Here is a 17,032-nt window from a genome sequence, read left to right as displayed (position 1 = left end):
TAAGAGCCTTAAAGGTTGGGAGGACTGTGATGTGGTGGATTTCTGCTCACAGTAAGTGCTCAATAAATACGATTTGAGTGAATGAATGGATTTGGGGAGTGATGGTTGGAGAGGAGGAATTTCAGGCAGAAAGATTAACATGAGCAGGGGGTGGAGGCATGAGACATGAGAGGGAGGAACAATTTCATGTAGGGCTTGTGGCACTAGTTGTCAAGACCCGGGTTCAGGGATCTGATTTTCACCCTCGGTATGAGCCAGGGTTAAAAAGATCATCCAATTCTAGCCATTTAGAATGCAAGTTTCTGCATTTAGCTGTCCACATTCATAGTATCAGAGAAGCTGGAACATATACAAAAGGACAGGATCACTAATATTCAACACACTGGCTGGTTAAAGCTGCTCGTAGACATTTTGTTTCTCAGGAAAACACTCATTTACAACACGTCCCACTGGCCAGGCTCACCTAATATGCTAGTTGATACATGATTACCTCGTAAATAGAGGCTCACCATCTCCATTTCTAGGGTTCCAACTGATTTATGAAACATAAAAGATATATAAACTGGGCCTAGTCTTTAATGCCCAAAATATACCAACAATTTCTCTAGGAGTGAAAGGGATCCCAATATGAAACAAAAGGAGAAATAAAGAGAATCCTCTGCCTATAATTAGATCCTGGAGTCAACTGAGAAATAAGAATTAGCTTTGCAAGGTCCAAAGGAGTCATCATCTGTTTTTGGTGGAGCTGACCCATTGAGACTGCTAGTCAGATGGGGTGAGTGTCTATGCTTTGTAAAAAATTGTATTTCCAAAACTTTGAACTTTTATGCACAAAATCCTCAGACTATATGAATTTTGTGAAGACAATGCTATTTCTAAGATATCTACTCAGCATTCCAGATCTGTTGTTGGACTAGTAGCAGACTAATAATTTAAATCGGCAAGGGAGAAGGACCCTATGATTGTTAAATAATTTGAATATCATTGAATGATTTTCCAACCTTTAAACCTGTCAGGTTCAAGGTTCGTTTTGATGCATGTTTCTCTTTCCATCTCCTACTCATCAGTTTTCAGCATTGCTCGTAGTGTGTGTGTGTGTTCTTTCATCAAAATCAACCTTCAAACTCAGAGTGCTTTTATTTTCCATAAGTATATTTTAGATGCTTTGAATAATAACATACACATATAACATTTTGACACTGTTTGTGAAATTTTTAATGTAAGTGAAATTAAGCCAGAACAGGTGATGACATTGAGCTAGTTAAAAACTGACTTTACGGTAATATTCTGATTTTATGAACGATTAAGTTTGAATGTAATTCAGATATGTGATTAGCTGAGTCAACCAGAGAATGCATTTAAATTGGTCCTTTTGAAGTACAAGAAAAACACAGAATGATATATCATGTGAGATAGTTTTAAGACAGGCTGCACATAATTTCCAGAAACCTTGGATCACATCCTAGCCCAAACACAAATGAATTGACTGGAAATGGTGCAAACAAAACAATAGTACATTCCTGGATGCTGAAACCAAAATGGTCAGTATAAATTGGATATCTGAATAAACAGGGCCTGGATAGATGAGGTTGGATTCTACTTGCCATCACAATAAATTGTGAATCATCCAAATACTTATCCATCTGAAAAAAAACAAGCAAAAAACCTAATTTTTTCAGACAGATAAGAATCAGAATGACTTACAATTAATTGTCTGATGGCAAGTAAAACTCAACGTCATCTATCCAAGCCCTGTTAACTCAGATATCTGGTTTATACTGACTATATTTTTTTCTAGGGTTTTCAGAAATTATCTGTTTTGAAAATATTTTTTATATGTAAAGTAATGTTGGAGAAAGAGCTTCTGCATTGAAATAAAGTTCCTGTAATAATTAAGGAACTGTTAAATATTAAATTTTAAAGCTATAACATTCTTTTTGCAGCATCTCAACGTAGATGTCAGCTTTTCATTGTGAGTGCAGGAGCAGAAAGGGGGCTTGACTTTAGGTGAGAATGAAATCTATTAGAAAAAGCTTACAGGTCAGAAAGTCCTCATTGTGACTCTTTTTAACTCAGACTGGAAACTCTCTGGGCTTATCAGAAATTTAAGTTGAAAGATATGAAAGAAAGATGTGGAGTCAGTAGCCTTTGTTGCCTTCCCTGAATTGGTATGTATGACTCTGAAGTCCCAAATGATGTCCACCTCATCAGTGAAAATAAAAACAGTGGAGTTCTAAAAACACATAGTGTCATCTTGAGTCTATGGTAAGATTATTCTGAAGAAATAGACACTTTATGATTGGGGAAAATACAGCAATTAAAAATGTCAATAAGAAAAATACAGTGTCAATAACAATGCAGTGGTGTGCTGTATGATAATGTGGTGTGATGAATCCAATCTTTCAAGTGTATTATACTATATATTACTCATAAACAAATGAAGTTGTTTGTGATTTAGGGTTTGGAAACATCTCACCACGGACACAAGGTGGAAAGATCTTCTGCATCATCTATGCCTTATTGGGAATTCCCCTTTTTGGTTTTCTATTGGCTGGAGTTGGAGATCAACTAGGGACGATATTTGGAAAAGGAATTGCCAAAGTAGAAGACACATTTATTGTAAGTATGTTACATATATTACCATAAATGTTTGTTATGAAACTAAATATATACCCCAATAGAAAATTATAAGGAATCCTGACAAATATTTTCAAATCAATTCTTTGAGGTTTTTATGTAATGTATTCTCCAACTTAATTTGTAGAGCATTGAATAGAAGTTCAAGTTCGTTGTTTTATTACAAAATGTTCATATACTGTTAGCCACCTTAATTGGCCTGATTCTCGCCTCCCCTATGGCTATGTGGGTGGGTGCACTGATATAGGGCCCTTGAAGATTTCCACGTCCTCGTCCGCACTTTTTGGAAAGAGGAAAGAATGTTACCCCATACAAACATGAGAATTCAAGAAATGCTATACTGGTTCTGCCTGATATTCTGTCTTTAACAGTGGCGCAGAGTATGTTGGAAAGAGCAGTGTGATAGTGTCCTTTGTGGTACTTTTTCAAATCTTAACCTTTGTCTCCATTGCCCGTGGAAATCATTCTTTTGCATTCTATCATACTCAATTTTCCCTGTATCACCCTCTGTTCCTTCCACCATCCAGTGACCCATTGGCACTCTCATCTATAAATTTTTCCAAACTCTCCCTGACCCTACTGCTATTTTCTATCTACACAACTTCCTCTGATACTCACCTGTCTACTTGTTTTGTTTTGTTGTTCGTCTCCCCCTTCTAGACTGTGGGCCCGTTGTTGGGTAGGGACCGTCTCTATATGTTGCCAATTTATACTTCCCAAGCTCTTAGTACAGTGCTTTGCACACAGTAAGCGCTCAATAAATACTATTGATTGAATGAATGAATGAATGAATGAATACTCTACCAACACCTGCATTATAAAGAACTGATTCCTGTGATTGTTTTTAACACACCAAGTTAGAGTTTGTGTGGGTGTCCCTGGTCCTGGTGACAGGGCATTTTGTCAACTAAAATACCATACTGCCCTAGCCAAAGCTTTTAAAATTTTGAAAACTTGAATTCTGTCTTCTCTCTGGCTGAAAGTTCTCCAACACCTGATTATTTTAATTGCCCCTTTCTGTACTTTCTCCATCTCTACTGTCTTTGCTAAGATGATGTGACCAAATTTGCCAGGAAGTTTTTTTGAAAAGGAAGTCAGACAGCATAGCTCCACTGAGGTGTTGTAACTCAGATTCAGCAGGATGAAGGTCTGTGGACAGTAATGGAGAAAGTTGGCCTCCCCTCTTCCATAGATTTTCCTCAGGACCCCTAAACCTCATGTTTAATTCTATGCTCCATCCAGAAAGATGTGAGAGCCAAAGAGAGGTGACGGAGGGGGAAGGAAGAGGATATCTGGGCAGGGGCTGTTGGAGGAGGCAGAACTTTATTATTTGTTTATTCATTATGGTACTTACTATGTGCCAAGCACTGTTCTAAGCACAAGAGTAGATAAAAGTTAATCAAGCTGGACAAAATTCCTATCCCTTATGGGACTCACAGTCTAAGTAAGAGGGAGTAGGATTTAACCTCCATTTTACTTATGAGGTAACTGAGGCACAGAAAAATTAAGCGACATGTCTGAGGTCACACAGCAAAAACATGGCAGAACCAGGATTAGAACTCAGGTCTTCTGACTCCTTGACCTGTACTCTTTCCATTAGGTCATGCTGTTTACTGAAATTTCCTGGAGAGGTAGGCTTATAGAAGTATTTGCTCAAATTTCTACTGCTCTCCCACCTCTTTCCCAACTTCCCCTTTCCTCTTCCCATTCCCACATCTCGTTCTCTGGATGGATTGGATTAGGGCAGCTCTGTGAGTTTCAAGGGGGCAGGCAGTCTGGGAAGTTGCAGGAAGCAGAATTTGCTACCCCCTATGACTTGCCAACCTTGTTCACGATCTTGTTAGTCTAATAGAAAAACCACCATTTCCTTCTACATTTGAAAGGAGGTATCAGGTTAGAACCAGTAATATTTCGCTTTCCTGAAAATGCTGTAAATTCACAAATTTAAAGTTCTTCATTGTGTTTGAGATAATCTGGTGGGGACCTCTACTATGTTTGTTTACTTCTACAAGAAAATTAATTTTGCTATCTGTGAAGCTACAGTTAAATAAACTTTCCATTTAGGTGGTGGTGGTAATTAAATGAATGTTCACTATAGAGCACTGTAGCACAACAGTAGACACAGGTGAGTTCTTGATACAGCATTTCCTCAATATGATGAAAACATGCACTTTAAATCATCCCAACCATAGAAATGCACTGGTAGTGTTTGTAAACCTGTCATGGCTGTTGTATGCTGATTGGTAAAGGAGGGTTTGGTGTCTGATGATAATCAGAAGAGTTATAATGGCAGTTTGTCTTATGATTTGGATGTTCTGACTTTTGATGTGCCATTGGTGGAATGTACCTCTTTTTGGCTCTTAGGAATGATCCTGATACTGCTCTTAACAAAAAGTTTGCTTTGTTGTTTAACTTGAAAAATCACTTGGCATTTATATGTCTTTTAGTTTTGGAATAGTTCTGCCCAGCTGAGCAAGGGGCTTCTACAGCACTGCACACCTGGTGAGGGCAAGGGGCCATGGGGCTGGGGGGAATTTATGTTCCTGCTACGACCTTGGATTGGTCCATCCTCAGTTATATGCCTTCTTCCAGAGTAGGAGAGAGAAAGACCTGGTGGTCCCCCGAGTGTGGGGCAAGAGTGTCATTGGCTGCTCTTGCTAATTGTTAGCATGACTCTGCACACCAGCCAGTGACATTTTTTCAAAACCACCTTTTTTGACCAGGCCCCTTAGTAAATTGCACCCTCTCGTGCTGATCTGCAGTGTCCTGGGATGCTATCATGAAATCACACTGTGAAGCAAGCTGGTTGTGATTTTTTTAGGGAAGGTGCAAAGGGAACTAGCAAAAATAACAGAAGTCTTTTTTCCCCCCTTTCTCTCCCGCCCTGCTTTTCTTTCTCTCCTAGAAGAGGAATGTGAGTCAGACCAAGATTCGCATCATATCAACAATACTATTCATATTGTTTGGCTGTGTGCTGTTTGTTGCTCTGCCCGCAGTCATATTCAAGCACATAGAAGGCTGGAGCACTCTGGATGCAATTTATTTTGTGGTCATCACTCTAACTACCATTGGATTTGGTGACTATGTGGCAGGTAAGGTTTTGCCAACAGTTTCATGTCTCAACTGCTACCAAAATCAATGTTTCATTCACTGTGATTGATTCATATTGTTCTTGCTTTTTGGCAGGGAAACTTTGAGAGGCACTGAGGGAAGACCTGGGGATATTTTAAAAACAGTCACTCTAAATTTTAGAGAGAAGCAGAAAGGCTATCTAAAATTCCTTCAGTGATGAAAACTGTTTTGCTTTTCCATCTCGCATTTCGGCACTCATTTTATAATATTTAATAGGAAATCCTAAGAATGACTTCTCGACATCTTCTTGCCACTTGTTATTCTTTGGAGTCATTCATTCTACATTTAAAAGCAACTTCAGACTTTTAGGAAATGCCTTTATCTTTGAAATCATTTGGAAAAAACTGTCTGGTGTGTGGCACACCATGGTAGTATTATAAACCTTCTCTGTTCTATTGGACAAAAGACAGCCACTGTTAGGTAATTATCCAGGACTCACTGGGTGAAACTGTCAACTCAAACATACCAATAGACCAAAATTATTCACCCTAGTGAATAATTTACCCCCTAATGGGGAGGGGGGTAATAATGTTGGTTTTATTGTTTTCTATGTGCCAAGTACATAAATGCTGATCTAGACACAAGATAAATCTGATTTGACACAGTCCCTGCCTACATGAAGCTCATAGTCTTAAGAAAGACTAACAATTTGCTGTGTTATCTCTAGCTTCTCTTACCTCGCTCTCTCTTTGGGCCTGTCTGACATTTCAGACTTAACTCTTCCCACTCCCAATTGTGGGGAAGGAGAAAAATTACCGTCTGCCAAGTTTGCTACTTTTGGCTGCTCCCGAAAAAGATAGAGCACAAGTAAAGTCACACTTGATTTGCTATAATGAGTATATTTCACTTTTCCTTTCTGTACTTCTTCCTTGATGACATGGAAGAGTTAGAGTTGAGAAGCAGCGTGGCTCAATAGAAAGCATGGAGGACATTGAGTTCTAATCCTGGCTCCACTACTTGTCTGCTGTGTGGCTTTGGGCAAGCCACTTCACCTGTCTGGGTCTCAGTTACCTCATCTGGAAAATGGGGATAAAGACTGTGAGCCCCATGTGGGACAACCTGATTACCTTGTATCTACCCCAGTGCTTAGAACAGTATTTGGCACATAGTAAGTGCTGAAAAAATGCTATTATTATTATTAGTAGTAGTAAGAAAATCATTCCCCAACACATACTTCATTCAACTTCACATTTTCCAATACTGCAGTGCCTAGTAGAACTCACAAGGGCTCATCAATCAGTCAATTGATAGTATTTATTGAGGGCTTTCTGTTTGCAGAGCACTGTACTAAGCACTTAGGAGAGTACAGTATAACAGAATTGGTAGATATGTTCCTTGCCCACAAGGAGCTAACAGTCTAGAGAAAAACAGTGCAGGGTACTATTCAAATACCTTGGCTTTCTATAGTGCTTTTTGCCCTCACAACAATCCCTTGAGGTAGGGAGGAAAGGTAGGTATTATTATCCTCATTTTGCACATAAGGAAAGAGGTTCAGAGAAGTTAAGTGAGTTGCCCATGGTCACAAGGTAGATTAGCAGCACAGCTCAGACTCTAACCAGGATCCTCCGGCTCCTAGACCAGCTCTCTGCCATGTCTCCAAGCCACCGTGTAAACTGAGTCAGAATGAAGCAAGGTGAAAGAGCCATTCACAAGAGGTTGCTTCTCTTGTGCCCAGCACCTGCCATCACATTTCAAATCTGAATATTTCCATGTTTGCACAAATAAGCAAATGTAATTTTGGGTGCACTTTCAAAAATTTATTGGAAATTTGACCTTTAGGAACCAAACTATTGCATCTAAAGCAGATTATTTTTACAGTCATTTGAGTAAAGTGCCCAATCAGATTTTTACTTTTAAGTCATGAATTAAATATTTAGGAAAGTACATTAGATTCATAAAACACATCCCCTGCCCACAAGGAGTTTACACACTAATGAAGGCAGCTATAGAGCAATGAATTCCAAATAAATAATTGACTATTTAGGATGGATATAATTAAATATTTAAGTGTCAGAGGGGGCTGTTGGGCTGGCCCAACCTCTCTTTTCTTCCTTTTTTTTCTTCTTAAAATCAAATTGCAAAAATAGAACCGAGGCAGAAATTTTACCCCCACTGCTTTTAAGTGCAGGTACAGACTTTAATATTAATAAAGACATCAGGTCAACAGTTCTAGCAAGGAAAAAACAAAAATTGTTTTCCTGTTCGAACAAATAGCATTCAAAATGAAGTAGGACAGTTTTGAGCTACAGTTGGACTCAAAACTGAAATATTTATGACAAGAATACATTTCTTGGACATGAGTAGTGAAAAATAGAAGAATAGTACAAATGGCAGATGGCAAGTTGTTTTAAGATGGAAGCACTTAAATTAGATATTTGAACAAAATGAGTAGCTGAGAAAATTGACTCATGTGGGAATCAATATGCAATGACTGAAATGTGGATCATAAAGTGAACGGGTTTGGAATCCCTTTCCTTTTCCTACTATCAATCAATATCAATCAATCAATCAATCATATTTATTGAGCGCTTACTATGTGCAGAGCACTGTACTAAGCGCTTGGGAAGTACAAATTGGCATCACATAGAGACAGTCCCTACCCAACAGTGGGCTCACAGTCTAAAAGGGGGAGACAGAGAACAGAACCAAACATACCAACAAAATAAAATAAGTAGGATAGAAATGTACAAGTAAAATGAATAAATAAATAAATAAATAGAGTAATAAATATGTACAACCATATATACATATATACAGGTGCTGTGGGGAAGGGAAGGAGGTAAGACGGGGGGATGGAGAGGGGGACGAGGGGGAGAGGAAAGAAGGGGCTCAGTCTGGGAAGGCCTCCTGGAGGAGGTGAGCTCTCAGCAGGGCCTTGAAGGGAGGAAGAGAGCTAGCTTGGCGGATGGGCAGAGGGAGGGCATTCCAGGCCCGGGGGATGACGTGGGCCGGGGGTCGATGGCGGGACAGGCGAGAGCGAGGTACAGTGAGGAGATTAGTGGTGGAGGAGCGGAGGGTGCGGGCTGGGCAGTAGAAGGAGAGAAGGGAGGTGAGGTAGGAGGGGGCGAGGTGATGGAGAGCCTTGAAGCCCAGGGTGAGGAGTTTCTGCCTGATGCGCAGATTGATCGGTAGCCATTGGAGGTTTTTGAGGAGGGGAGTAATATGTCCAGAGCGTTTCTGGACAAAGATAATCTGGGCAGCAGCATGAAGTATGGATTGAAGTGGAGAGAGACACGAGGATGGGAGATCAGAGAGAAGGCTAGTGCAGTAGTCCAGACGGGATAGGATGAGAGCTTGAATTAGCAGGGTAGCGGTTTGGATGGAGAGGAAAGGGCGGATCTTGGCAATGTTGCGGAGCTGAGACCGGCAGGTTTTGGTGACGGCTAGGATGTGAGGGGTGAATGAGAGAGCGGAGTCGAGGATGACACCAAGGTTGCGGGCTTGTGAGACGGGAAGGATGGTAGTGCCGTCAACAGAGATGGGAAAGTCAGGGAGAGGACAAGGTTTGGGAGGGAAGACAAGGAGCTCAGTCTTCGACATGTTGAGCTTTAGGTGGCGGGCGGACATCCAGATGGAGATGTCCTGAAGGCAGGAGGAGATGCGAGCCTGGAGGGAGGGGGAGAGAGCAGGGGCAGAGATGTAGATCTGGGTGTCATCAGCGTAGAGATGATAGTTGAAGCCGTGGGAGCGAATGAGGTCACCAAGGGAGTGAGTGTATATTGAGAACAGAAGGGGACCAAGCACTGAACCTTGGTGAACCCCCACAGTAAGAGGATGGGAGGGGGAGGAGGAGCCTGCAAAAGAGACTGAGAAAGATCGACCGGAGAGATAAGAGGAGAACCAGGAGAGGACGGAGTCTGTGAAGCCAAGGTCAGATAACGTGTTGAGGAGAAGGGGGTGGTCCACAGTGTTAAAGGCAGCTGAGAGGTCGAGGAGGATTAGGACAGAGTATGAGCCGTTGGATTTGGCAAGCAGGAGGTCATTGGTGACCTTTGAGAGCGCAGTTTCCGTGGAATGAAGGGGACGGAAGCCAGACTGGAGGGGGTCGAGGAGAGAGTTGTTGTTGAGGAATTCTAGGCAGCGCGTGTAGACAACTCGTTCAAGGAGTTTGGAAAGGAATGGTAGGAGGGATATGGAACGATAACTAGAAGGTGAGGTGGGGTCAAGAGAGGGTTTTTTTAGGATGGGAGAGACATGGGCATGTTTGAAGGCAGAGGGGAAGGAACCAGTGGAGAGTGAGCGGTTGAAGATGGAAGTTAAGGAGGGGAGAAGGGATGGAGCGAGAGATTTCATAAGATGAGAGGGAATGGGGTCAGAAGCACAAGTGGCCGGAGTAGCACTTGAGAGGAGGGAGGAGAGTTCCTCTGAGGATACCGCTGGGAAGGATGGGAGAGTAGCAGAGAGTGTTGAGAGCCGGGGGGTTGGAGAAAGGGGGGAAGAGACTTTGGGGAGGTCGGACCTGATGGATTTAATTTTGTTAATGAAGTAGGAGGCCAGATCGTTGGGGGTGAGGGAAGGAGGAGGGGGAGGAACCGGGGGCCTGAGAAGGGAGTTGAATGTACGGAAGAGCTGGCGGGGGTGATGGGCATGGGTGTCAATAAGGGAGGAGAAATAGACTACTAGACTAAGTAAACAGTACTTAGTAAACTCATAGGTATCAAATAGGAAAAATATATTTTTTTCCCAATTTAGAACTCACTCAAAAACTGTGGGTTGAATGCTTTGCCAAACACAAAGCTTTTGGTGTAGAAGTTTATTTTCTCTAGGCAAAATGTGACATCCTGTTTATAAAAGAGAAGGCGTATTAAAAGTCCTCCTGAATATGAACAAGGTTTTCTCAAACAATATCTTGGTTCTTGGTGTTCTTTAAGTGTTAAATCATGAGGATTTGGCTTACATTTTCCCGGCATTGGGTTTAAGTTGAAAAGAGAAAGTACTTGGAAAAATGTCATTTTGGTTTCTCAAAAATGCAAACATTTGAAAAACAGAATCATCCAAAAAAAAAAATCTAGGTACATTTTCCCAGCTGCTTCTTTAACTGTCTAATATTATTAAAGAAATCAAAGAATACCTGGACTTCATAGCGCTTTTCTATATTTGGAAAGCTGTCTATTAAATAATACAAAGTATTGTAACTCTTTCAAGGAAAATGGTTTTGGTTGTTTCTAGTGGGTCATCCAACCCAAGATACAACTACATCTGTAGCTACATGAAAATTCCCCCAGTGTTATCCATAGGAAAGTTAATCCCCTAGTAATTGTGGAATTTAAGTGCTTACTCTGGGTCGAGCACTGTTCTAAGCACTGGGGAGGTTAGATGCAATCCCTGTTCCCTGTTCTGTGTCAAAATATTACTATATTGTAAATGTTTTACAGTCCTTTGTTAGGTATCCTTAGGTATCCTCTGGCCTGTTCCAGCAAAGCAGTAAAATGGGGATTAAATCCTATTCCCTTCTACTTAGACTGTGAGCCCCATGTGCGATAGGGAATAGGTCCACCCTGATAAACTCATACCTACCCCAGTGATTAGCACAGTGATTGGCTCAGAGTAAGCACTTAAATACAATTTTAAAAACCCACAAAACAAAACTTAACTAAAAAAAGTGCCTCGGAGAGCATGATTCCAAGATTTTAGGGTGGAACAAGTCAGAGTCTCTGTCTCTCCTTTATCTCATCCTTCTCCACCCAGTCAACATTAGGGTTAATTTGACCTGTGTTTCCTTACTATTCTAATGCTCATACTTACTGTAGTAGACTGACCTTTTTGCCATTTAATGTTAAGTTTTGCTTGTAGGCATTAAGTTCAGATGTTGAGCATGATGTTGGCAGTTGATGCCAAACTACAGTAGGTTGCCCAACTACATATCACTGCGGGTCTGAAGGGCTTTAATTTATTGCATTTCCTTTGGACTCTGCCAGCCTCACCCCACCAGATATCTGACTCCGAAGAGGAATGGGCTGAACTGCAGCATGATAGATTTCAGTTAAATAGAAAGAAGAACTTTTTGACAAACACTGGAATTAGTTTCTGAAAGAATTCATGGACTCACTTTCTCTGAATGTTTCTAAAAGAGGATAGCTCCCCGTGTGCCTAGAGAGTTTTTCACGTGGTCAAGCCAGATAAAGTGATTGAACGAAGCCTTATTAAAATCACGTCTACTCCAAGAATCTTTCCTCGACTAAGCCTTCATTTTCCCTACTCCCTCTCCCTTATGTATCACCCTTGCATTTAGATATATACTCTTTATTCACCATTCATTCGTTCATTCATTCAATCGTATTTATTGAGCACTTACTGTGTGCAAAGTAGTACTAAGCACTTGGGAAAGTACAATACAGTAATAGAGACAATCCCCTCAGCTCCTCAGCACTTATGTACATATCCATAATTTATGTTAATGTCTGTTTCCCCCTCTAAACTGCTTGATCTTGGTGGGCAGAGAATGTCTACCAACTCCCTTATAGCATACTCTCCCGAGTGTTTAGTAGAGTGCTCTGCAGACAATTAAGCATTCAGTAAGTACAGTTGATTGATGGATTAAGAGACTTTGCAAGGTCTTTGTGCTCTGATTCTTTGTAGGTACAGCTCTTGAATGCAAAGCTATAAACCTTTTCTCAATGAGAAATAAGTAACCAGAATAGCTCTTCACTGTGCTGTGGAGAGGAAGAGGGGTGTTTAATGAAAGCTGCAGGCTTCCAAAAGCTATCATCTCACTTCTGTTGAACGGCTAACTTTTCAATTTATTTGTAACTGGTGGATCAATGGGCTGATCAAGACATTGGATGGAAAAGCTGTTTGATAGACATTTTAGAAAGGCTAATTGTTTTGTGTGTATGGTGTTTGTAACTGGTGGATCAATGGGCTGATCAAGACATTGGATGGAAAAGCTGTTTGATAGACATTTTAGAAAGGCTAATTGTTTTGTGTGTATGGTGTAGACTGAATTTATTCCACTTCCTTTTCTCCATAGGAGGATCAGATATTGAATACCTAGATTTCTATAAACCCGTGGTGTGGTTCTGGATCCTTGTAGGACTTGCTTACTTCGCTGCCGTTCTGAGTATGATTGGAGATTGGCTCCGTGTCATATCGAAAAAGACGAAAGAAGAGGTAAAATTTGTACAATGTGCTTTTTCATTTAGCTTGGTATTTAAGGTTACATATGATTAATGCAAGCAATGCATAACTTTAGGCTTGTCTTTTCAACCTTTTCCTTTGGATTTTATGTAGATATATCATGAGATAACTGCAGTTCTTTCTGTGGTGTCCTTGTTCTTACTCCCATGTCCATTATTTGTAAATAACTTTTGCCTTCCGTATTATATTGTAATCATCTTGAGCGAAATGCTTGCTTCAGTTTTTGTTGTCCTTTTCCAAACATTTACTATAGTGCTTTGCATTCAAAAGGCACTCCATAAATTCCATTGACTTATTATGGATTGATTCAGAATATATGTCATCATCAAGATTTAATTTCATCTGTGCACACAGCTCTCTTATTTGCCCATGCTATCAGAATATCCTAATGGCTCCTCAAGGCAGAAATAATGTGAATTTCAAAATACACTACCTCTTTACTGTGCTGACTGTAGCTCTTCTGAAATTAAAACCACAAGTATGAAGTTTACTGGCAGGTGTATTTTGTTTCTCCCTCAATCAATCAATGGTATTTATTGAACACTTGCTATGTACAGGATTGTACAAAGTGCTTGGGAGAGTGTGGTCAAGTGGGTAGACACAATCCCTGCCCTTTAGGAACATTCAGTCTAGAGAAGAAGAAGATTTTAAAGTAAATTACACATTAGGGAAGCAGCAAAGTATAAGGATATGCACATAAGTGTAGTGGGGTAAATGGTGCTTAGGAGATACCCCAAATCAATCAATGGTATTTATTTGAGTGTTTACTTTGTGCAGAGTACTATACTAAGTCCTTGGGAGCGTACAGTACAACAGAGTTGGTATAAAAAGTCTCAAATACATAGGTGATGCAGAAGGGAGGGAGAATAAGGTGGGAGGATGAATAGTTACTGAAGGAAGTCTTCCTGGAAGAGTTTAGTATAGTACTTCACACTCTAATCAATCCCACTGTTTAGTGGGAATGCACAGTTTGGCTCCTGAAATTTCAGAAGTTACTTTTGGAAATTGGGCCTGGTACACTGGGCCTGGTAAGCTTTTAGATTACTTTTCACCACCAAGGTCATCATTAAATGTGGTAAAACTTGCTCTGGCCTTGTCAGTATTTTCTAGCCATTCCCTAACTCTACTGCTACTCTAATAATAATCATAGTGATATTTGTTAAGCAATGTACTAAGTGCTGGGGTAGATGCAAGATAATAGGGTTGGACACAGTCCCTTTCATTCACTTATTCATTCATTCATTCAATTGTATTTATTGAGCGCTTACTGTGTGCAGAGCACTATACTAAGTGCTTGGTTAGTACAAACTGGCAACATATAGAGACGGTCCCTACCCAGCAACAGGCTCACAGTCTAGAAATGGGCTCACTGTCCCACATGGGAATCACAGTCTTAATCCACATTTTACAGATGACGTATCTGAGGCACAGAGAAGTTAAGTGACTTGCCCAAGGTCACACAGCCAAGTGGCAGAGGTGGGATTAGAGCCCAGATCCCTTTGACTCGCAGGCCCATGTTCTATCCATTAGGCCACACTGTTATTCACATCTTCTACTTTCTCTGTCACTTGGCTTCAAGAACATAAGTGGTTGCGTCTATGTGATATCTCCCCTATGATTACCCCTCAAATGGACCTTTATGAAAAACATGGAAAAAATACACAAAAGAGGTAAGGTGTTAGAGAATATATCTGTTTATTGTTGTATTGTACTCTCCCAAGCGATTAGTTTAGTGCTCTGCACACAGTTGGCACTCAAAAAACACAATTGAATGAATGAGTGAAAATCCCAATAAATTCTGTCCTGGGGTTTCATTAGGATCATTAGGATATTCAGACTTCCTCTTAGACCGTGGACACTTGGACATATTATTTGTGTATGTGTGTGTGTGTGTGTGTGTGTGTGTGTGTGTGTGTACAAGCACATACATGCACATGATAATAATAATAATAATAATGATTATGGTATTTAAGTGCTTACTAGGTGCCAAGCACTGTTCTAAGTGCTGGCAATGTGTTTGTTGCACTCATATGAGCTCTCTTCCTCCCTTCAAAGCCCTACTGAGAGCTCACCTCCTCCAGGAGGCCTTCCCAGACTGAGCCCCCTTTTTTCTCTCCTCCTCCCCATCCCCCTGCCCTACCTCCTTCCCCTCCCCACAGCACTTGTAGATATATATTTGTACAGATTTATTACTCTATTTTACTTGTACATATTTACTATTCTATTTATTTTGTTAATGATGTGCATATAGCTTTAATTCTATTTGTTCTGACGATTTTGACACCTGTCTACATGTTTTGCTTTGTGTCTGTCTCCCCTTTCTAGACTGTGAGCCCATTATTGGGTAGGGACTGTCTCTATATGTTGCAGACTTGTACATCCCAAGTGCTGAGTACAGTGCTCTGCACACAGTAAGCGCTTAATAAATATGATTGAATGAATGAATGAATATGTGAGTATCAATGATGATTCTTTGATGCTTCCAATTTTTGCTGAGAACTCTTTGTAGAACTAATTCCCAGTGGTTTCTTCGACATTTTGCAAGCCTCCTGAGCCTTTTTCACGGATTCCGACTGGTCTGAAATTGAATGTGTTTCATGAGAACAACAATATACTAGAAAGATAATCAGAACCAGAAATGAACAATCATACCTGTGCTGCTCTAGTGAACACAACTAAACAAAGGAATAGTCAATGAAATGGAAGAAAACAGAATTTAAAATAGGACTGGATTTACAAAATTATATAAAAAAAGACAACAACCAGAGAATGATCCTCACTCTGGACAAAAGTTCTAAGAGACAGAATAGGAATTTGGGGGGAAAAAAAGTTGTTTGGTCTCCTTAGTCATGAAGCAGTTCCACAAAAAATACAACTAAAAATCTGAATAAAAATAAGTGTTCACCATTGGTTGGGCCTCAGATATACTGTCCATACTTGGGGTTCAACAGACCAATTACTGGGAACTCAAGTAGAATTCCTGTTCTGGTTCCAAAGTGAGAGAAAGAGATTCTTTATAAAAAACTGGGATAAAAGTGGCAATTCTTTTTAAAGGAGACACAGATTAAATCATAAGGTTGAATGAATCCCTGAGAAGTGAGGGCAGGTATTCATTCCTCTGCCTCAACAACTACACACTCCATGAAATGGGAATTGACTCTATTTTTAAATATTCCAGGGAAAAGGATTCCACAGCTTTTGGTTGCTCTAGTAGACAAAGAAACAACCTGCAGCTTAGTGCTGCCTTTATTTTTCACTCTGTGTATGAATTCTGTATTTTGAATCAAAGTTAATGCTGAATATTTTCCCAAACTCTTTTCCATTTTTAAATTATTTGGGAGGGTAGTGTGGTGTATATATAGTTTGAAACAGCATAAATAAAGCAGTACCAAAGTTCCAAATGATATTATTGAGAGACTACTGGGGTAGGTTAAATATCGATTAATTACACACTTTCAAAGGCTAACAGTATGATGTCTGATGGTGAAATACATTTTTGTATTTACTATTTCAATAAAGCATGCCTTTTATTTTCTTCATCATCATCAGTAGTATTATGAGGCACTGCACTTAGTAATTGGGAAGTAAAAGAAGTCTTCTTAAATTCCTGTTTATTACATGTTAAAGTTATTCTGTGAAAATAAAGATTTAATTTAATTATGAAGCTATCTGAAAATTTTCATCTTTAGCATTTAAAACAGTAAATTATGAACAATGGAAGAATGCACTTTCATGTTATTCATTACAATCCTTGAGAATAATGGCCTGTTTTTCCATCCTCTCCCTCTTCCAGTTATGATCAAAGTATTTATTTTGTTAAGGAAAACATCTGTGCTTAGATTTCCTGGGCCCTCTATACACTAGCCTGCTTTTATTACTTAGTAACAGTGGTTTATTCTGTTCACCACTCTCTCTTTTTGTGTGTGTGTGCTCATGGAATTGATCATTTCCAGAGAATAATTGAATACAAATTCTACCCTCATATGTTCTTTTTCTCTGATTTAGAAAGGTGTTTCTGAGTATCCTGAGGTTAGGCTATGGGCAACACCAGTGAACAATGACAGCATTCATAATGGAAGCTCTTTAAGAATTGAAATTTTCTGCATTCTGTGATGAGAGTATCTCT

The 17,032-nt window shown here is 40.0% G+C and overlaps 1 protein-coding gene across 2 annotated transcripts in view; it reads left to right on the top strand.

Moving 5' to 3' along the window:
* Positions 1 to 17,032, top strand: part of KCNK2 (potassium two pore domain channel subfamily K member 2) — a 93,950-nt gene that overhangs the window by 55,922 nt on the left and 20,996 nt on the right. For both annotated transcript variants that reach the window (XM_038761086.1, XM_038761085.1), the window contains exons 4-6: positions 2,459 to 2,619; positions 5,543 to 5,729; positions 12,740 to 12,879. In XM_038761086.1, coding sequence (XP_038617014.1) covers positions 2,459 to 2,619; positions 5,543 to 5,729; positions 12,740 to 12,879 — 488 coding nt within the window. The remainder of the gene's footprint in view (positions 1 to 2,458; positions 2,620 to 5,542; positions 5,730 to 12,739; positions 12,880 to 17,032) is intronic.

Source organism: Tachyglossus aculeatus, chromosome 19 (genome assembly GCF_015852505.1).
Source record: "Tachyglossus aculeatus isolate mTacAcu1 chromosome 19, mTacAcu1.pri, whole genome shotgun sequence".
Lineage (NCBI taxonomy): Eukaryota > Metazoa > Chordata > Mammalia > Monotremata > Tachyglossidae > Tachyglossus > Tachyglossus aculeatus.
The sequence above is the reverse complement of the archived record's forward strand: the minus strand, read 5'-3'. Positions and strand labels throughout refer to the sequence as shown.